Source organism: Callithrix jacchus, chromosome 20 (assembly GCF_049354715.1).
Source record: "Callithrix jacchus isolate 240 chromosome 20, calJac240_pri, whole genome shotgun sequence".
NCBI lineage: Eukaryota > Metazoa > Chordata > Mammalia > Primates > Cebidae > Callithrix > Callithrix jacchus.
This window is the reverse complement of record NC_133521.1, coordinates 11,562,026-11,583,906: the sequence shown is the minus strand read 5'-3', so window position 1 is coordinate 11,583,906 and position 21,881 is coordinate 11,562,026. Positions and strand designations below refer to the sequence as shown.

The 21,881-nt window shown below is 35.3% G+C and overlaps 1 protein-coding gene across 14 annotated transcripts in view; it reads left to right on the top strand.

Annotated features, from left to right (window-relative positions):
- RPGRIP1L (RPGRIP1 like) overlaps positions 1-21,881 on the top strand; it is a 125,363-nt gene that overhangs the window by 42,097 nt on the left and 61,385 nt on the right. For 8 of the 14 annotated variants that reach the window (XR_004737482.3, XM_078358133.1, XM_008985874.5 and 5 more), the window contains 11 exons: positions 199-249; positions 1,149-1,328; positions 2,197-2,314; positions 6,834-7,286; positions 8,356-8,507; positions 11,068-11,446; positions 15,532-15,719; positions 15,895-15,978; positions 18,575-18,676; positions 19,136-19,295; positions 20,454-20,527. Coding sequence is in view for 13 of the 14 variants with exons in the window: in XM_078358133.1 (XP_078214259.1) it covers positions 199-249; positions 1,149-1,328; positions 2,197-2,314; positions 6,834-7,286; positions 8,356-8,507; positions 11,068-11,446; positions 15,532-15,719; positions 15,895-15,978; positions 18,575-18,676; positions 19,136-19,295; positions 20,454-20,527 (1,941 nt within the window). In the remaining variant the exon portion in view is untranslated. Of the gene's footprint in view, positions 1-198; positions 250-1,148; positions 1,329-2,196; positions 2,315-6,833; positions 7,287-8,355; positions 8,508-11,067; positions 11,447-15,531; positions 15,720-15,894; positions 15,979-18,574; positions 18,677-19,135; positions 19,296-20,453; positions 20,528-21,310; positions 21,873-21,881 lie in introns of those variants that run through there. The other 6 variants (XM_035282679.3, XM_078358134.1, XM_035282680.3 and 3 more) reach the window with 3 other exon arrangements.

Here is a 21,881-nt window from a genome sequence, read left to right as displayed (position 1 = left end):
CTCAGTTTATTAACTCATGTTATCAGGTAGTTTATATTCCATAGGGATATTCTGAAGCACTGGAATGTCTCATAGACTTAGTTGGTTAGTTCATGGCATCAGGCAGCTTATGTTTCATGAGGATAATTTGAATAATTGGAATGTCTCTTGTGTTTTCCATCAATAAGTCATTGTGAGCTTTTATTTAATCCATTGTAGGAGAATGATATTAATGCTGATGAATTGAGTGAAGCTCTCCTACTTATGAAGGTAAAGTTCTGAACTTCGTTGTGATTTTCATGTCTGCCTACAACTGTTTCAGCATAATGGTGACCCTTATCTGTAAGCCTTATATCTGGAGAATGAATTATTCTTGCATCTTCTGAAACTTAGTATGTCCTTTATAAATATATATGTCATATCAACACTACTGACTCAGGAAAGTGGTCAGGTGACATTTAGTTATAGCATATACATATTTCATAATGACATCAAAGTTACATTAAAACAGACCTCAAAAACTTTCATTTAATACACTGTCTTTAATTGTAACAAACATTTTACTTTTATCTGCTTCACTGTGTAATTAATCAACAATTTTCTGCCCTAAAAATCCTTGATGCACACCCTGTTAAGTAAAATATTGAATTATAAATATCTCAATAAGATGGTTTTTAATTCCAGAATATTCTATTATTTACGAAAAGAGACAAAAAGTACACTTCTTTTCTTTTAGATTACGGTGTAGATTTTAACCAAATGAAGAAATAAAATTAAATATACATGATTCTTTTATGTGTCATAAAGTAACAAACTGTTTTCTGATTTCTCTACAACTGTTCCAATTGTCTAGCCAAATATTTGAATCTGATTAACAGGTAAATTCATTTTTTCCATCAGGAATGAAGCAGTCGTGATATATATATTATATATATGTGATATGTGTGTGTGTGTGTGTGTGTATGTATGTATGTATATATATGTGTGTATGTGTATATATATGTATGTATGTATGTATGTATATGTATATGGACTTCCTTTATCTGTTTTCAATTAATGAAGTTGAAAATTGATGAATTGATGAATTGTTTATTGATAAATCTATAGTAATTCACAAAATCACATTTTAGAAACGTTTTTTTCATTAATAAAACATGTTTTTATTTTAGGCTCAAAAAGAACAAAAAAATGGGGACCTTTCCTTTCTAGTGAAAGTAGATAGTGAAATTAATAAAGATCTAGAACGCTCTGTGAGAGAGCTGCAAGCAACTCATGCAGAAACAGTGCAAGAGCTTGAAAAGACAAGAAATATGCTAATTATGCAACATAAAATTAATAAAGATTATCAGGTAATGTAATACACTAAATTGGGAGAGGAAGTTTTCTATAATCTGCTGATGATTTACTTTTCTAAATACAATATGTTATCACCTATTATATTATCTATTAACATCTATTGTAATCTATTAACATATCACATCTCTAGAATGTAGCCTTGTAACTAGGTACTTAGTTAGAATAAATAATTTTAAAACAAATAATGTAGGTTATTTTTCTGTTTTTTTTTTGAGACAGAGTTTCACTCTTGTCGCCCAGGCTGCAATCCCAGGGCATGATCTCAGCTCACTGCAACCTCCATCTCCTGGGTTGAAGTAATTCTCCTGCCTCAGCCCCCCAAGTAACTGAGATTACAGGTGCCCGCCACCACATCCAGCTGATTTTTGTATTTTTAGTAGAAACGGGGTTTCACCATGTTAACCAGGCTGGTCTCGAACTCTGACCTCATGTGATCCACCCTCCTCAGCCTCCCAAAATGCTGGGATTACAGGCGTGAGCCACTACTCCCAGCCACAAGTAATGTTTTTGAAGTCCCTGATTTTAGGGAATGAGTAGTGGCAATGAAGTTGCCTCTATTAGTGTTAGCACATTCTGCAAGTAAGTTACAGTTATCCTGAAGTCATGCCACAACTGCATTGTGTTCGCTTTTCACAAAATGAAAACTCATCTCCATAAAAGAATCTGGAGTTTTATCCTACTTCTGATTTGTGAATATTGCCAAGCATAATTTTCTAAAGTGTAAGCTATTTGAAGTAAAGAAATCATTGTTTATACAGCTCCTATTTCCAGGATCTAGAAAATACCTGAATCATAGTTGCTTTGAATAATGAAAATAGAACTAATCATAAGTATTAAAACTTATTATCTCATATTTTGTAGATGGAGGTTGAGGCAGTGACCCGTAAGATGGAAAATTTGCAGCAAGATTGTGACCTCAAAGTGGAACAGTATGTTCATCTTCTAGATATTAGGGCTGCACGCATCCAGAAGCTAGAAGGTACAATATACACAATTTTTTTGTCCACAGTAACTAGAGGAATGGATTTTATAACAGTTGATAATGTCATCAAAATCTGCGCTTAGAGTATATTTTTGCTGTGTTTTTCCCTAATTTATAGCTAGCTCACTGCAGCTTTTACCTCCTGGGTTCAAGCAGTACTCCTAATTTTTAGATTTTTTGTAGAGCCTGTGTTGCCCAGGCTTATCTCAAACTCCTGGGCAAAAATGGTCCTCCTGTCTCGGCCTCTTAAAGTTTTGGGATTACAGACTCGAGCCACCTTGTCCAGCCTTGATTCTTTTCTACTCAAGAATTTTTTTTTTTTATTGCATTTTAGGTTTTGGTGTACATGTGAAGAACATGCAAGATAGTCGCATAGGTACACACGTGGCAGTGTGATTTGCATTTCTCCCCATGCTATCTCTGGCATTTCTCCCGATGCTATCTCTCCCCAACTCCCCACCCCCTGCTGTCCCTCCCCTATTCCCCCCAACAGACCCCAGTGTGTAGTACTCCCCTCCCTGTGTCCATGTGTTCTCATTGTTCAACACCCGCCTATGAGTGAGAACATGCAGTATTTCATTTTCTGTTCTTGTGTCAGTTTGCTAAGAATGATGGTCTCCAGATTCATCCATGTCCCTACAAAGGACACAAACTCATCGTTTTTGATGGCTGCATAATATTCCATGGTGTATATGTGCCACATTTTCCCTGTCCAGTCTATCATTGATGGGCATTTGGGTTGGTTCCAGTTCTTTGCTATTGTAAACAGTGCTGTAATGAACATTCGTGTGCATGTGTCCTTATAGTAGAACGATTTATAATCCTTTGGATATATACCCAGTAATGGGATTGCTGGGTCAAATGGAATTTCTATTTCTAAATCCTTGTCTACTCAAGAATTTTTAGTAATTCCTACTGCTTTTTAAATTCAGTGTTGCAAACAAGATTTCAAAGCACTTTGTAAATTACTACAGACTCAAATTTACCACCCCTTTCTGATTTCTCTCCTAAGCAACCTGTGCACCTCAGCCAAACAGGTCCTCTGCCTGCTCTTTGCAGATATGTCATGCTCAGGCCAATGCCACGCCTTTTTTTCTTGCTGTTTGCTCTGCCTAAACCTCCTTTCTGCCGTGATTCCAAGGTACACACTTCACTGCTTTGAAATCTAACACAATGCTCACCTGTGCTAGGAGCTGGTTCTGATTATTCCTAGCTATCCCTCTACTTGAAATGCCTTTACAGTGATTTTCAGACTCTAGCAAGTAGGAAAATTACTTGAGAAACTTGTTTAAAATGTAGTTTCCTGGGCCCTACCCCTAAGAGGTCCTGGGTCCCATGCTTTTTTTATGTTGTATTTAGAAATAACTGCAAGCTATTCAGATGCAGATGCAAGACTACATATTGAAAAAAACTAGCTCAGCCCTACCAACCCAGTTTTCTCATGTACTAAAAAGCTTTATGTTTAGGGAGCAGGTAAGTGTTCTTCACTTGTTGGAGTTTTGCATATTCTCCATAACCACAATGTAAGTTTTACAGTGATAAGTACTTTGTCTCTCTTTCATGTCCACTGCATACCGTACTTACTTCAGTGGTCTATGCCAGCAGGAATTTTACACTCTTAAAGCTTATTGAGGTTTGAGAAGGCCTTTATTCGTGAGTTATACTTACTGATATTTATCATTACAGAAATTAAAAGTGAAAAAAATTTTTAATATTTTTAATTCATGTTAAAATAATAATAAACTTTACATGTTAATAGAAATTGCAGTACTTATTGTTTTTAAGTTATATTTTCCAAAACAAAAAACATACTATGAGAAGAGGGGCTTTGTTTAAAATTTTTTAAATTTTTAACATTTTCACAAATCTTTTTAGAGACTGGCTTAATAGAAAACAGCTGGATTTTTATCTCTGTTTCTGCATTTAATCTGTTGTGATGTCACACATCATGTAACCTCCAAAAAACTCCATTATACACTTGTAAGAGGATAAAAATGAAAAGGGCAGATGACATTTTAGCATTATTATAAAAATAGCTGTGACCTCACGGACCCCCAAAATGGGTTTTAGAGACCTTCGGGGGTTTCCAAACCACACTTTGAGAACCTCTGATCTGGGTAGATCTGGGTAGAGGAGCTCAATAAATGTCTTTATCTGACAAAACAGGGCTTTCCAAAAGTCAAGGAGCAGTGTGTACCTTTTATTCCAAGTAGTACTCAATAAAAATTTGCTTAATGGAATTTTCTTGGTTAAAAGGGAGGTCACAGAATTTGGGATTTTCTTTCAAGTCTTACTAAATTTTTACCATCATATTTTATCTGTCCCCTAAATTCATTGATTCACTCCATAAACATGATTAAGCCCCTAATGCATCCTAAGCGAAGTGCTGAGCAGGGAGAATACAAATAGGAAAAATCTGAGGCACTCAAATTTTCTTCTACCCTCATAGAACTTCTAAGATGTTAACAGGTAAATAAATGGTTATGCTTTACTATGAAGAGTGTAAAGCTAAGGAAATCTAAAGGTGTCAAGGAAACATTGAAGAGAGAATGCCTATTTCTACCTCAAGATTCAGGGGAGACTTCACACAGTAGGTATGGAGCCTTTGAAGATGACAGAAGTCACTACTAAGTAAAAGTAATATAAGGCATTGCAGGCAGTAAGCAAAGCAGGGAAAAGTACCCTAAATATGAATGAAGCATTGCAATACATTTGAGAAACTGCACTGTAGATCCATCCAGTTGGAATTCAGGAAAGTCAAAAAGAAAGGAGAACATAGAGATAAAGCTAGAAGAAACAAAATCATGAAAGTCCTGTTTGCCATCCTGATTGATGAGGTAGGACCTCAATAACCTGGAGAACTGCTACGGGATTTTAAGATAGGGAGGGATACACTCAGAATTGCATTTTGGTGATTATGCTACAGGTATTGAGGAGAAAGAGGAAGATTTGAAGGAAGGAAGCATTTTGAGTTCCATAATAATCTAGGTAGTAAACTCGGAATATAAATTAGGTACAGTGCAAATAGTGAGGACAGGAACAGATTTGTTGAAGAGTTAGGACATAGCATTGAATAGTAGTGACCCTATAGATGTAAGGCAAATAAAAGAAAAAGAGGTGCTGTTTTATGATAGTCTCAAGAAAGGAAAAAGGGACATCTAGGTTGACTCTCTGAGATCCAGCTTGGGCAACTGGATGAATAAATGAATCATCACTTGAGATTTAAAGTACAGAAATAGCAAGAAGACAATATGGGTCAGGCGCAATGACTCACACCTGTAATCCCAGCAATTTGGGAGACTGAGGCAGGTGGATCACTTGAGGCCAGGAGTTCAAGACCAGCCTGGCCGACATAGCAAAACACTGTCTCTACTAAAAATATTTTTTAAATTAGCCAGGTATAGTGGCAGGTGCCTGTAATCCAAGCTACTCAGTAGGCTGAGGCAGGAGAATCACTTGAACCTGGGAGGCAGAGGTTGCAGTGAACCGAGATTGTGCCACTGCACACTCCAGCCTGGGTGACAGAGTGAGACTCCATCTCAAAACAAAGACAATATCATAATTCTGTTTCAGACATGTTGAGTGGGATATGCCTGTGGGATATCTAGATAGATAGAGGGGTAAGCAAAACATTAGAAATATAGGAATGGAGTTGAGAAGATAAATATGAATTTAAAATAGCAATATGGAAGCCTTTAGAGTACTGATAATGACAGAAGTCATAAAAGTTGATGAGATCACTCATGAGAATATGTAGACTAAGAAAATAATTAAAAACAGAAGCCCAGAAAACTAGCAGAGAAATCCGAAAAGAATGAGAAGGACAGGAGGAGAAGCAGAGAAGATGACGACATGGAAGCCCAGGTAGGACAGAAGTTCACCAGTGGGAAAGCTGTCATCAGTAGCAAATGCAGCAAAGAAATCAGGTAATGCAGGGACCAGTGTTCATTGCATCTAGCCATTCATTGATTGTCGGTGGCTTTCTCTGGAGCAATTCCACAGAAAAGTAAGGCAGATATCCACGTTGGTGAGATTTGGTTGGCCTGTGTATACAGCCATGAAACCAGCATCATGATCAGGATAATTAACATATCCATCACCCTATGAGAAGAAAAGCACAAGGCTCAGTAAGTTAAAGGGAAGGAGGCGGCGGAAAGAGAGACTGCCTTTATAGGAAAGAAGGCAGTGGGTGGCGCAGAGACAGGGAAGCAGGTGAAATCCAAGTAGTTACCTCAGCTGTTCATTCAGAGGTCTTTTTTCTTTTGATATTTTTCTCCCCTTTTTCCTAGCTTAGGCTGTATTAGGTTACAATTTTGTTGTTGCCTAGTAAGTGACATCAAAACAGAAATGATACATTTTTACACGATAAAGCATTATTTACAGAAAAACAGTGTAGTGATAGAATTTTAAATTGAGACTATTCACCAGAAGTACTCAGACTTCCTACCACTTCAAAAGCCAGTTTTCATTTTCTTATGTCAATATTTTGAAATCTCTAAACTGTCTTCTCTTGCAGCCCAATTAAAGGATATTGCCTATGGCACCAAGCAGTACAAATTTAAACCAGAAATCATGCCAGATGACTCTGTTGATGAATTTGATGAAACCATCCACTTAGAACGAGGCGAAAATCTTTTTGAAATCCATATCAACAAAGTAACCTTTTCTTCTGAAGTTTTACAGGCATCTGGAGATAAAGAGCCTGTCACTTTCTGTACCTATGCTTTCTATGATTTTGAACTACAGATAACGCCTGTAGTGCGAGGCCTTCATCCCGAATACAACTTCACTTCTCAATATCTTGTTCATGTTAATGACTTGTTTTTGCAATATATTCAGAAGAATACTATCACCCTCGAGGTCCACCAAGCTTATAGCACAGAATATGAAACAATTGCAGCATGTCAATTAAAATTTCATGAAATTCTTGAAAAAAGTGGCCGAATATTTGGTACAGCAAGTTTGGTTGGTAAGTACAATGTATAATCTTTGGGTGTTTGAATTACTAATTTGGTTCATATATCGATAGAAAAATAGACTGGTGAACAAAAAGGCCAGAGAAGTTAGTGCCCTAACAAGGCCATACAACCTCCGTGAAGGAGACATGGGGCCCTACTCTCCTGGGAGCCATACAGGAAGTCCTCCCCACAGAAGAGACATGAAGAGCTGCCTGAGTTGAGAGGAGTTCCAAGGGTGTGCAGGGCAAATATCATGCAAGGATATACTGCATGAGCATGTATTTTGCATAGCTGTATTTTCTCCTATGCTTGTGATAGAGTATAGAAATGGGATGGTGCCAGATATGTCTTGAAACTTGAATTAGAATGTGGAATGTCATATTTATAATTTTGAGGTTTAATATTGTAAATGTCAGACAACATTGAGTGCAACTTGTTTTTTAAAAAGTATTATACTATCCCATCAAAAAAAATCTGTGGAATATGTAATTCAATGTTTAGATTTTTGTTTTTTTGAGATGGAGGCTTGCTCTGTCGCCAGGGTAGAGTGCAATGGCCCGATCTCAGCTCACTGCACCCTCCACCTCCCAGGTTCAAGCAATTCTGCCTCAGCCTCCAGAGTAGCTGGGACTATAGGCGCGTGCCACCACACCCAGATAATTTTGTATTTTTACTAGAGACAGGGTTTCACCATTTTGGCCAGGATGGTCTCGATCTCCTGACCTTGTGATCCACCTGCCTCGGCCTCCCAAAGTGCTGGGATTACAGGTGTGAGCCACTGCGCTCAGCCTAGATTTTTAAAATATATTTCAGAAGGAATGAAATAGTATAAATTACAGTATCTCAAATATAGTTTGATGTAGTTCTTTAATAATATTTAACATACAATGAAACGAATACTTCAGAAGTAACTGTTTTCTTCATCTGTTTTTTGCCAATCTCACATTATTTGTGCAAGTCGTTATTTTACTCAGTGTAACATGTATAGTTTTAATGCATAATGCCATTGATGTATTTTTTACTGGGATATATTGTAATGTGTGAAGCGATTTTAACCTTGGGTTATGGATTGATTTGCAGGAACTAAAGGAGACATCCTAAATTTTGGTACAGTGGAATACTGGTTCCGATTAAGAGTTCCCATGGATCAAGCAATTCGACTTTATCGAGAACGGGCAAAGGCTTTGGGATATATAACATCAGATTTTAAGGGGCCAGAGCATATGCAGTCGGTAAGCTTGTTTGGCTTTAAGACCCTTTTATAACATAGAAGTTTTATAATATTTATTTATATGTCATGCTTTGAACTGAAATCATTTTCTTTCGCAGCCATCAAGTGGCTTTTTTTAACTTTTTATTTTGAAGTAATCATAAACTCACAGGAAGTGGTTAAAAATAGTACAAAGAGGTGCCCTGTAACCTTCACCCAGTTTCTCCTAATTGTAACAGCTTACATAACTATAGTATAATTTCAAAATTGAGAAATTGATACTGGTACAGTACTATGAACTAGGCTACATATGTTACTCAGATTTCATCAGTTATACATGCACTCATTTGTGTGTGTGTGTGTGTGTGTGTGTGTGTGTGCATGTATGTATGTAGTTATTCTTTGCAGTTTTATCACATGTATAGATTCATATAACTACCACCACATCCAAAATACAGAACGGTTCCATCAATACAAACAAACTCCCTTGTGCTACTGAGGACACTTTTGAAAAATTAATAATCATAATACTGTCGTCACACATCAAGAGACTTTTGTTAACAATTTCTACTGTTAAGGAAATAAACAGCTATTATTAGACTATCAGTTATTGTCCTTTCAAATTATTTCTTCATGTTAGGTTTCTGAAGTGCAAAGTAGAATACAAAATTAATATTTTCTTTCTGAGAACTGAGAATTTAAATGCAATTCCTGAGGGAAGCATTTCCCAAACAATGTTTCATGGAGTCTCAATTACAATATTTTCAAATTAATTCCATGATCTAATAAATGCAGAAAACCCTGAATTGAGCAAGGTTAAATAGGATTCTTGACTTTAGGAGTTCTCATATATAACACGAATCTTAATAGACTATGGACATTGAGTAACAGAGGGATAGGATATAGTAGAAACATTTGGTATGTCTGCTCAAGTCATAATTATCTTACCTCTTTTTCTTTGGGAGCTCTCTCACCTCCAATCTGTGGGGCTGGGCTCCCAGTGGCCGGGTTTATGTTAGCAGATCCCATTTTCTTTCACTCCCCACGCAATTATAACTAATGATTTGGGAATATCCGCTTGACCTCAGTTGAACCAATCAGATTCTGCCCTCCGAGATCAAAAGAAAGCAAGACATACCTGGAACACTTAAAACTGGGGGCTATGGGCAGCCATTGTCTGCCATGTTAAACAGCGAAGGTAAGACATTGGGTCTGAAGAAAGAGACTAACGAACGAACATACAGAAAAAAATGGAGACCAGATGGAGAGGACATTCTGCTGGTTTTCTAGGCCACTACCTTCTGAAGGCCCAACCACATTTCTACTATATATTCCATGAAATATTCTGTTGCTTTAAAGTCCTTTTTTTGTTGTTTTTCCTAAGTATAATTCATTTCTATGACTTTCAGTTAAAGAAGCATGACTAATAACACACTGATTCCCAAACTTAACAAAGAGTGCAACTGCTTTCAGACACCATCTTTTTGGCCAGTATTCCTTACAACATACTTTGGGAAATGCTTTTATGGAGATGGGAATTAGAACTAAGGACACCACACTGTTTGGTTTTGTAGTTTAAAGCTTTTTAGACTCCTGGATTCTGACTTGAATATGTTGTTTCCTGGTGGAATTTCACCTCTGGTGGATAGATTGAAGGAGAGAAGTGGAGGTACTTTTTCAGTCATTTCACTTAGTCTTCTATGGCTGAGAGCACACTACCCCTGGGAAAGCAATATTGTGATTCCCTTCTTTGGTTTCTCCTCTCCACACATCAGATTTCTTCACTAAGGAGATAATGATGACAGCTTAATTTTTTCCTCCTCCAATAAACTTCTCATGGAGTCAGGGTCCCACATGCTCAATCCAGATTCAGAAACACAGAGGGATGCCTTAAGATAAGTAGAGAATTCTCCAGCACTGAACCAAACAAAGCACAGAAGCACTAGCATTTTCTTTGTTCCAGATCTCATCAGCCATGGAAGATTTAACAGCACAATTGCTTTATAAAATACCTTGTGCCATCCATCTCAGTAATAGTTCCAAAGGAACCATTGAGTAGTTTCCGGTTCTACCTAATAACTCGTTGTTCATCTCTCTCCTGAAGTATCCTCCCAGTCCTAGCTCTTTATCCCTTCAAGGTTTATCTCTGACTCTGTTCTCTTTTTCTTATAACAGTTGGACTTTGTTATACTAGCTAATTTGGCCTCAGGTATCTACTTCCTCAAATCCTAACAGTTCCGGATGAGGGCCAACCCAATATAACAGAATCATTACTCTGGGCGGGCGGGTGAATGTCTTTTAGTTAGGACATTCGTCTGTGGACCCATTGCTCTATAGTTTGATAACTAGAGTCTTTCGTTATCAAACAAAGGTTTCTTGCTAATACCACAGGATCATGTATTCATACATGTTCTAGGGAATATTGATTTTCAATAAGAATCAAAGATTATTTTACTGAGAAATTATGAAGTGAAAATATGCAGCTTTTGTCATTGACAAAATTATCTTATTTGGGGGTTGGCAGCCGCTGTTTATCTTTTAACTGCATTATTTCTATAATATAAATATGTATGTTTTTCCAGTTAAGTCAGCAAGCACCCAAAACTACTCAGCTCAGTTCTACAGATTCCACAGATGGCAACCTAAATGAACTTCACATTACAATAAGATGTTGCAACCACCTGCAGTCCCGAGCAAGCCACCTGCAGCCACACCCATACGTTGTGTACAAGTTTTTTGATTTTGCAGACCATGATACAGCCATCATTCCCAGTAGCAGTGATCCACAGTTTGATGATCATATGTATTTCCCAGTGCCAATGAATATGGATTTGGATCAATACCTTAAGTCAGAGTCTCTGAGTTTTTATGTTTTTGATGATAGTGATACCCAGGAGAATATTTACATAGGAAAAGTTGATGTGCCTCTGATTTCATTGGCACATGACAAGTGTATCTCAGGTAAGTCCGTGTTCTTGAATCTATAAAATTGTAAAACAAAACATAACAAATTAGTGTTATGGATATGATTTGTTTGTAAGTAATCATCCTAACCTCCTCTCAGTCTTTAAACTTTGGAGCTATATTACTATATTTAAAAATTATTTTCTTACTAGTAGCTCTAAGGATCACAATGTACATTTTATCCCAGTCTACTTAAAATTAATACTAACTTAATGGAATTAAATACTTAAGATATTTATATTAAATATTTAATTCAATAAAAATATAGAAAATACAATACAATTTCACTCTCATCTTCTTTTTGCCATTATCATATATATATATGTATATAGTATGCCTCTCTATATTTTATATACCCAACAATACAATGTTGTAATTATTTTTTTATAAAATCTTCTATTCTTTAAAGAAGTTAAGAGAAGGGAGAAAATATGTAATTATAAAAGACTTTGATATTTACCTACGTATTTGCCATTTCTGATATTCTTTATTTCTTCCTGTAGATTTGAGTTACTGTCTGATACAGTTTCTTACTCCAATATAACAACTCCACTGCCTTCTTGTCCTTTGCGCTATCACCATTGTACTTGCTATGTTATGAGCCCAACAATATAATTTTATAATTATTGTTGTATGCAATTATCTTTTAAATAAGAGAAGAAAAGAGAAAATATGTATTTATACTATGTTTTATAATTACCTCTGTAATTACGTTTATTCATCTCCATTCCTTTGTGTGGATTTGAGTTACCCACTTGGTGTCTCTTTCCTGCAGCCTGAAGTACTTCCTGTGATATGTCTTGTAAGTTAGGTGTCTCCTGGCAGTGAATTCTCTCAATCTAGGAGGATTCTGTTTTCTGGGAATTTTTATTTTGCTTTTGTTTTTTGAAGGTTAGCCTTACTGTATATAATATTTTTGGTCAACAGTTTAGTTTAGTTCACTTTTTAACTTTCTACACTTTGAGAATATCAGACCCTTACTTCTGGGATCCATTGTTTCAGATAATAAATCAGTTATTTATTTTATTGAGGTTCTCTCTTACTTGATGCTGTTTTCCAAGCTTTCTATTTGTTTTGGCTTCCAGCAGTTCTACTTATGTGTCTAGATGTGGATCCCTTTGCATTTATCCTATTTGGAATTTGGTGAGCTTCCTGTTTGTGTAGTGTAATGTTACATACCACATTTAGGGAGTTTACTGCCATTATTTTTTCAGTTATTCTTTTCTGCCCCTTTTTTCTTCACCTTCTTGAACTTCCAGTACCCGTACCATAGGTTGGTATATTTGATGGTTTCCCCACAGGTTTCTGAGGCTGTGTTCATTTTTGTTCTTTCTTCTATAAGTTCAGATTTCCTACTGAACCCTCTATTGAATGTTTTCATTGCAATAATTATACTTTTCAACTCCATAATTAGGGGTCTTGATATGTTGCCCAGGCTGGACTTCAACTCCTAGGCTAAAGTGATTCTCCTGCCTCAGCCTCCTGAGCAGCTAGAACTACAGGCATGTGCTACTGCACCCACGCATTATAATCTCTTACTATATTCTCATTTTGATAAAACGTTATCATTATACTTTCCTTTTAATTCTTTAAACATGCTTTCTTTTAGTTCTTTGAACATATGGTTAATAGCTGCTTTGAGAACTTTGCCAAATCTAATGTGGTCATTCTCAAAAAATGTCTATTGATAGGATTTTTTTCTCCGTATGCAGTACATTTTCCTATTTCTTGGCATGTCTCATGAGTGGAAATGGACATTTTGGATAATATATTGTAACGTCATTTCCTAGGTGGTTATTGTTGCTATTTTTGTTTGTTTGGTAACTTGCCTGCACTAATTCTGTAGAATCTGTTTCCCCTACTGTGAATAGCCACTGATGTCTCTGCTAAGTTTTGTTTCTTTTCTTTTGTTTCCATTTTAACCACAGGTCAGCATAGCTTAGTGGTTAGCCAGTGAGTGTTCAAAGGTGTGCTTAAACACCTTGAGCCAGTAGGTTTCCACCCTTTGCCTGTGTGTCAGTGTGTGGCATGGAGGATGCATTCATATCAAAGTTCAGTCTACAAGCCTACCTCAACTTTTACTTTCTGAATTGACTAGACCTCTCATTCAGCCAGAGACAGATAGCTTACCAAGGTCCTCTTTGATTTCTCCTGAGCATTTACACAGTTTTGTGCATACACATAGCCTTCCATCCTGTTGAGGCCCACTTTTTCTTTTCTTTTTTTTTTTTTTTAAATGGAGTCTTGCTCTGTAGCCCAGGCTGGAGTGCAGTGGCGCCATCTGGGCTCACTGCAACCTCCTCCTCCTTTCAGGTTCAAGCAGTTCTCCTGCCTTAGCCTCCCAAGCAGCTGGGATTGCAGGTACCCACCACCACACCTGGCTACTTTTTGTATCCTTAGTAGAGACAAGGTTTCACCATGTTGGCCAAACTGGTCTTGAACTCCTGACCTCAAGTGATCCACCCCCCCCTTGGCCTCCCAAAGTCCTGGGATTACAGGCGTGAGCCACCCCACCTGACCAACACCCAATTTTGATATCTTATTCCTTGGATCTCCCTTTTAAATTGTTGGTTGGCCTTCTGGTCTTTTGGCTTGCTGCAACCATTATTGAGACCTTAGGCTGTCTGTGATATTGACCTTCTCTGATTGTTTGCCACTGAGGTTGCTGTTGTTTTTAACAATGCCTCTGGGCATGAAATTATCTATATTTTGTTCCACACATAGTCAGCCCCCTACAACAGAGGCTCCCAGTCCTCCTAGTCTATCCTAGCCTGGCATAACTTCTGCAAAATGGGACTGGGGGAGAAAGGGGAGGATGAGAGCAGTCCCATAGTTTCCTACTGTTCTTACTGAGGTGCAGTGGATTTTCTTGAGTAAATGCTTCTCCATTTATCCAATATCTTTGATCAATTTCCAGAGTCCTTAAATGGTTATTTTTGACCATTTTATCCAGTTTTATCATCATTTTTTAAGAGCAGATTTCCTGAGGTTTTTACTTAGCCGTTCTGGAAGTCTGACTATGCCTGTAATAGAGGTTTATCACCTCCTTATGTTCTACCTATATCCTTTTATCCTACCTCAAGTCTAGAGTTTTGGGAGTTGTTTTTTTTTCCAGCCAGCCATTAAAAGGAGTATCAACACTTGAAAGCAAAGTAAAGGATATCCTTAAGCAAAAGTTAATGCTTGAAATTTAGGTTTAAGCTGGGTACCTGTAGTCCCAGCTACTCCAGAGGCTGAGTAGGCAGATGGCTTGAGGCCAGGAGTTCAAGACCACCAGTATGCTATGATTGCATCTGTGAATAATCACTGCACTGCAGCCTGGGCAATGTCATGAGACCCTGACTATTTAAAAAAATAATAAAAAAGATATATAGGTGTTTCTTTTAAGTCAGAGATTTTTTTCATACCCAAAAATCTAGTGCAACTATTTCTATTTGAGACTTAATGTAACAGATTCACATTTCTTTTGTTACTGCTATTTGTTGTAGATGGTCCGTTTATTTTATGGACTTTTCCTGTGCTACTATTAATTTGGAGTCATTTAACAAATCCCAATAAAGTATATTTAAAATTATAAGAGAATTATATGGTAACATAAATATTCCTTTAGATGTGTAAATTATTTGAATTTTTAAAGTATTAATATATTTTTCTTGAAAGACAAACCTTACAAAAACTTTCAGGTCAAAATGGAGGTTGATACTTGAGCCATAAGCCTTCTTGAAGGAAGGCTTAAGAATTCTGAAAAATCTCTGAATTTAATTTCAGTGAATTAAAATATTTATAAATTAATTTTCTCATCTTTGAATCAGCATTATCTTTGAGGCCTTAACTTCTAGAGGAAGTTTTACTTGAGAGATGAACCTGTCATAGATCATTTTGTCTTTATTTTACTCTCTAAGCCATCTGAATTCTGAGTAAAAGCCAAAATTATTTTTAAAGTACGGGGTACAACCGCCTGGCTAGCTCGGTTGGTAGACCTTGAGACTCTTAAAGTAGGGGGGTAGTTCTTTGTTCTTCTGTAATTCTTATGGTAATAGAACTTCACCCTAGCATTAATTTAAATGGTTGTAATTTGACAGGAATATTTGAGTTAACAGACCATCAAAAGCATCCTGCTGGCACCATCCATGTGATACTGAAATGGAAATTTGCTTACCTTCCACCAAGCGGATCAATAGCAACTGAAGACTTAAGAAATGTCATACACAGAGAAGAGCCAGAAGTTGTTCAAAGACTTCCTCCAGCATCCTCTGATAGCATACTAGAAGTGAGTAACTGTGACTTTTAATTTTTCTACAAGTGTAAAATTTTGAATATAAAACTTAAGAACTAAACTAAACTAAGCCACCCCCACCAAAAAAAAAAAAAAAAAAAAGCTAAAATCTTATCTGAAATCTAATGGTCATGATACTCAGTCTGACATATTGGTTGGTTTGTCTTAGGCACCAAGACCTAAACCAAGACGACGTTTAACACCAGTAGATAAGAAGGTGTCTTTCGTGGATATCATGCCGCATCAGAGTGATGTGAGTAGTAAACACTGAAAATACTGATTTTTTTCCATGACAAATATTTGAAATAAATGATACAGGTATACTATTCCATACCTGATTTAAATGGAAACAGGTGAATGAAATATGTCTTTTCCCATTAAAATGATTGCTTTGTGTTTTGGCACTATATATAAGTGTTAACTGTTCACATTTTTTATCTAAACCCTTTTGTGGGCCCTTATCTCTCTCTAGCTTCTGCCCCAATCCTCTGTTCCTATTTATTTTAAAAAAAAAATTATCAAAACATTTTCTAAATTCTGTCTTCTTCACTTCACGTTGGTTCTTGAACTCACTTCAGTTAAGCTTTTATTCTCCTAAAACTATTCTTACTAAGGTTACAGTGACTTTCTGCCATATGTGGTAGTCAGTTCTCAGTGCCTCTCAATCTCCCAGGAGCATTTGACACAGTGGAATACGGACCTCGCTTCTCTTGGCCTCTGGGATACCATGCCTTTCTAACTTGCCTCCAACTTTACCGTTATACTTCTCACACTCCTTGACCATATGTCTAAATGTCAAAGTGCCTCTGCAGTCAACCTCAGACCTCTTCTCAATCCATATCTGCATTAAGAGATCTTGTACAGTCCCATAGCTTTAAAAAGCATCTATATGCTGACACTTTCATATTTATAATCTTTAGTCTGGACCTCACTGCTGAAGTTGATATTCATTTTCTTACTACCTATTTAATATGCAATGAATGTTTAATAGGAATTTAAACTTAACATGTCAAAAACCAAACTCCTGATTATACTAACTGTCTCCCAAAATTTTTGCCTCTTTCAGTGTTTCCCATTCTCTGTAAATGACACTTGATTGCACGCGCATGAAATTTTGGAGGCATCCCTTTGTCTCCTCTTTTTGTCATACCCTACATCCAGGTCATCCACAAAAGCTGTCAGCTGTACTTTAAATATATACTGTATTCAGATTATTACCATTCTCTCTCACATGCACTTTTTAGAAAATATATCTTCTTTGTAATTTGCATATAGGTTATATAGTAAAGGACATAAATCTTAAGCACAGAGCTCAATGGATTTTTAAATATGTACATACCTTTGTAACTATATCCTATATCAAAATATTCTGTCTCTCCAGAGCTTAAAATAATAACTGGCACATACAGAGCATTGAATATATATGTGATAATTAATGAATTCAGTAGTTATAAATCAGTAGATGTTTTATCACTAGTATTTATTGAGTGTTTATTACTTGGTTTACGTACATTGGACTCATTTAGTCCTCACAACAACCGCATGTCATTCATACTAGAATTATTCCCATTTAAAGATGGGGAAAGTGATGTTTAGAGGTTAAGTAACTTGCTCATGGCCAAATCTATTAGAGCTGGGATTTGAACATACGTAGCCTGATTCCTAAGTAAATGACCACTAACATTAAAAAGACATAAACATAGAGGTGTTTGTTGCAATGTTACTCATAATACCTAAAAATTGTGAACTAGCTAAATGTCCAGCAGTATTAAAATCGTTCATTAAGCCATAGTATAACCATCAATATAATATTCTTTTGTCATTTAAAATTGTTTTTCCAAGTTTCATATAAGGAGAAAATATTTATAATATTAAATTTTTTAATGTAACAGAATATATATCATACAGTTATCACTATGCAACTGAAATTTTTATTTCCATCAAAAATTAGTTTTACAGAAATAGAAATCTAAGAAGTTTGATAGATATTACCATTGAGTACTAGATTTATATTGATTTCTTTTATATTTATCTTTCACATTTCCTATATTGGCCATGTTTATTTTTAAAAATAGTAAAAGTCATAAGCTGTATTTTAAAACTAAACATTAGTTTATTAACCCAGGAATAATACTTAACTATAAATTCATATTTGATGAAATAAAAAGATCACATTGATCATAAGGAATACATACCTGTGATAGCATATGGCATTTTTTACATCACATGAATAATTTATAATTGGCATAGAAATGTTAGAAAATACAAAGAAGAAAAAAAAACAGTGAAAATAAAATTTAATGTTCCCAAATGTAAAACTCAGAGATACTGTTTTGATGAATTTTCTTTCATACTTTTTCCCATGGAAATACACACAGATATATGTTGGATTCCTTGTTTGTATTTTAACAAAACATAATATAGCTATATATATTGTTCTGTAAATAGCTTTTTTACTCAGCACCATGTTATGTATTCTCTGTAATGTTAATAAACACAGATCTGTATCATTATTTGGATGCAGTATATTTTATTTAATTCCCTATTGTTGGACATTTGCATCGCTCTCATTTTTTTTTTTTTTTTTGCTATTGTAGACAGTGCTTCAATGAACTAAACTTGCAGTTCTTCAATTACCTATATATGTTTTTAAATATATATTTATATTTTAAAGAATATCAATACCATTTTATCGAAATATACTAAGTAAATTCAGTGTCATATGAGTTACTATTATATTTGCTGCCAATTTTTATTAGTTCATTAATATATATGGAATAGTCAGAATGATTTGGGATTTAGTAATAAATAAAAAATAACATACATACATGTTTTCACATTAATATAAGGAGACTTCTCCTCCTCCTGAAGATATGAAGGAAATTTTGCCAGAAGTGGAGCATATACCAGAAATAGAAATTAATGTGCCAACTGTTTCACATGTTCCCAAGGTATGTATTTGTGTTAAAATTATTTTGGAAGGTTTAATTTGGTTCTTAAAGACTTTGTCTTATAAGTTTTGACATGACTCAGGAAGTCAAATTTTTTATCCTATTTTTATATATGACTTCCTTGGAACAAAAAGTCAAAAATATGACAAGTGTAATAGCTGTAATTATACTGCTATTGGCAGGTAATATATGGATATGTGAATTAAAGTCTTAATGTAAAATTCATTTTGAGATTAATACATTTTTTATTCTTAGTACATATTCAGATTTCCATTTATCTATATATTGTCATTTGTCTGTACAAATTGAAGTGGTTGTTTTCTCAGTCTCATACATATTACATATCTGTATATTTAAGTCTCAAATTTATATGCTTTATTATTCAAATGTTCCAGCAAGAATGCTATAAAATGTGATCTAAGCAATAATAAATATAACAGTGTGCATTTATTTCTTCAGGTTTCACAAGAAAGCAGTGTAGATGAGGTAAAAGAGAATACTGAGAAAATGCAGCAAGGAAAAGATGATGTGTCTTTACTATCTGAAGGTCAGCTTGCAGAACAAAGCTTGGCATCTTCTGAAGATGAAACAGAAATAACAGAGGACTTGGAACCGGAAGGTGACTTCCTTTTTTAAACTAACATTATTTACTTAACTCTGTGCTTTGTTTTGTCTGTTAGAGTATGCATCATAGAACATGCTCATTTAATAGCAGGATCTACTTCACAATACCTGTTTCTTGACAGAAATGATAGAATATAGTTATGTCTGCTTAGCTGTAGTTAGTTGGAATTGTTGTATCTCTGCTTATTTCAACCTGGAGCTCCACATGGAATACAAATGTTGTTGCTGACCATGTTCCCAATTTATGTTTTAAACAGTTTTATATTCCCTTTGAGTTCAGTATTATCATCTGCATTAGTGTAGAGGTCTTGACTTAAAAATTGAAACCCAGCCAAAATGACCACTTGCTGTATTTTTTAAAATCCGGTAAAAGCAAACTAATCTGTAAGAATAGGAACAGGGAGGGGCAAAAGGGAAGAGAATACAGAAGGACCTAAGGAGACTTTTGGAGGTGATGGATATGTTCACTATCTTAACTGTGGTGTTGGTTTCACAGAATTAGACTTATGGCAAAACATCTAATTTTAGCCAGGCATAGTGATGCATGCCTGTAGTCCCAGCTACTTTGGAGGCTGTGAGGGAAAGATTACTTGAGCCCAGGACTTTGAGGCTTGGAGTGTGCTATGTGGTGCCTGTGAATAGCTACCGTACCCCAGCCTGGGTAGAATAGCAAGACCCTGTCTCTAAAAATAATTAAAATATATATATATTGTGTGTGTGTGTGTGTGTGTCAGATTTTGCAGTTTGTGTGCAGTTTATTTTGTGTCAGTTTTATATCAATAAAGCAATAAAAATTTTAAAACTTTTGACTAATAAGAATAACATTGACTTACATGACATTATTGGTCAGGCTATTAAAAAACATCTATTACCCTATGCTTCTCTTTTAAAAAATTTTTCCTTAAATTTTACAATAAGGTGTTTTTTAATTGGCATTTCCTTTGCTTCTACAAAATTAACCTTGAAATTTTTAGTCTTTCTTTTCCCTAAAATGTAATATGTCTATAAACAAATTTGTTACTAAAAAGATCTAGACATAATTACCATGTTTCTTAAGGTTATCTTACAGTGTGTGCTTGTTTCTCTTTATTTCACAAGGTATAAATAGAACTGGTTTAACTTGTGTAAATGTTACTCTTTGATTTTTTAACAGTTGAAGAGGACATATCAGCTTCTGACAGTGATGACTGTATTATTCCAGGTCCTATCTCCAAGAATATCAGACAGGTCAGTAATTGATGCCAACTAGAAATGTTCTGAAATAAGGCTGTCTTTCATTCATAGTACAGTACATATACAGTCTTCATATGTAAAATCTTAAGGAAAACTTTCTGGAAAAACTTTAATGTTTATTTTAATCTTAAAGTAGTCATCTAGTACAAGAAACTTTTTATTTATGGTTTCATTATATAATGGACTATAACATATAAGTATTATTTTTTGCACAGAGTACCTTTAATCAATATCTCCAATAGTTATTTGCTAAAACTAGCTGACTTCCTTGACTCCTTTTCAAGACTAGCATACCAAGATGTGTTGAAGCAGATCTGAACTTTAAAGAACTCAAAATGTGAGATTCCCTTTGAAACTATAATAGTTTGCCTATGTGAATTCATAGGCTACTCTTACCCAGATATGTCCACTGATAATATGTTACAGTTATTTCATTTCTGCCCAAAAAAATGAAGCCTTCTTAGAAAGCAATTAATCTTGTGCAGGTGTACTTCACTAATCTTGTAGCACACGGCTGAAAAGCAGTATGCAAATTGACATTTTGAGAAGAGAACTATATTTTTAAATATATATATGGGAAGTATAGTGTTTACTAGAGCATTTTTTATTGTAAGAGGGGAAAAGTTTCTATAAAGTAAATGTAAGTAGAGTAAAAAGCTCTAGCTTTTTCTGTTCATCTACATTAATTTTTCTTAAACGATTGTTTTTTTTGTAGAATTTTTACTTTATTGATAAGAATTGGAATATTTCTTTTAACTCTTTCTTCACATATTCCAGGCTTAATCTCTCATTAAAACAAAATCACAGACCAGGCACAGTGTTTCACACCTGTAATCCCAATACTCTGGGAGCCCAAGGCAGGAGGATCACATGAGCCCAGAAGTTCAAGGCTGCAGTGAGCTATGGCTGCACCACTGCCCTGCAGTCTGGGTAACAGAGTGACATTCTGTCTCTACCCAAATAAATAAAACAATAGAACTGAACATTTCTGTTGTTGTCACAGATTCCTCCATGAAATAGAGATATCCATCGTTTCTGTGCTCGACAAATACAAATAGAACATTTCATCTGTCCAAAGTTTTATCATTTTTATTATATATTTATTAATTATAATCTCATCTAATCTATGAAAACTCCTACATAGACCTACAATAGAACCATGTGTATGTTGGCAACATTGCTAGCATCTCAGTGAAGTTGTACATTGCTCTTAACTAAGGTAAAATAAACTTTAATAAAGAAGTTTAGCAAAAGAAATTATTATTTCTCTGAAATATTCAAATAATTTAATGTACATATACATATTTTTTCTTTGTAATAAACTGGATTTTTTCCATTACTTAAGGTA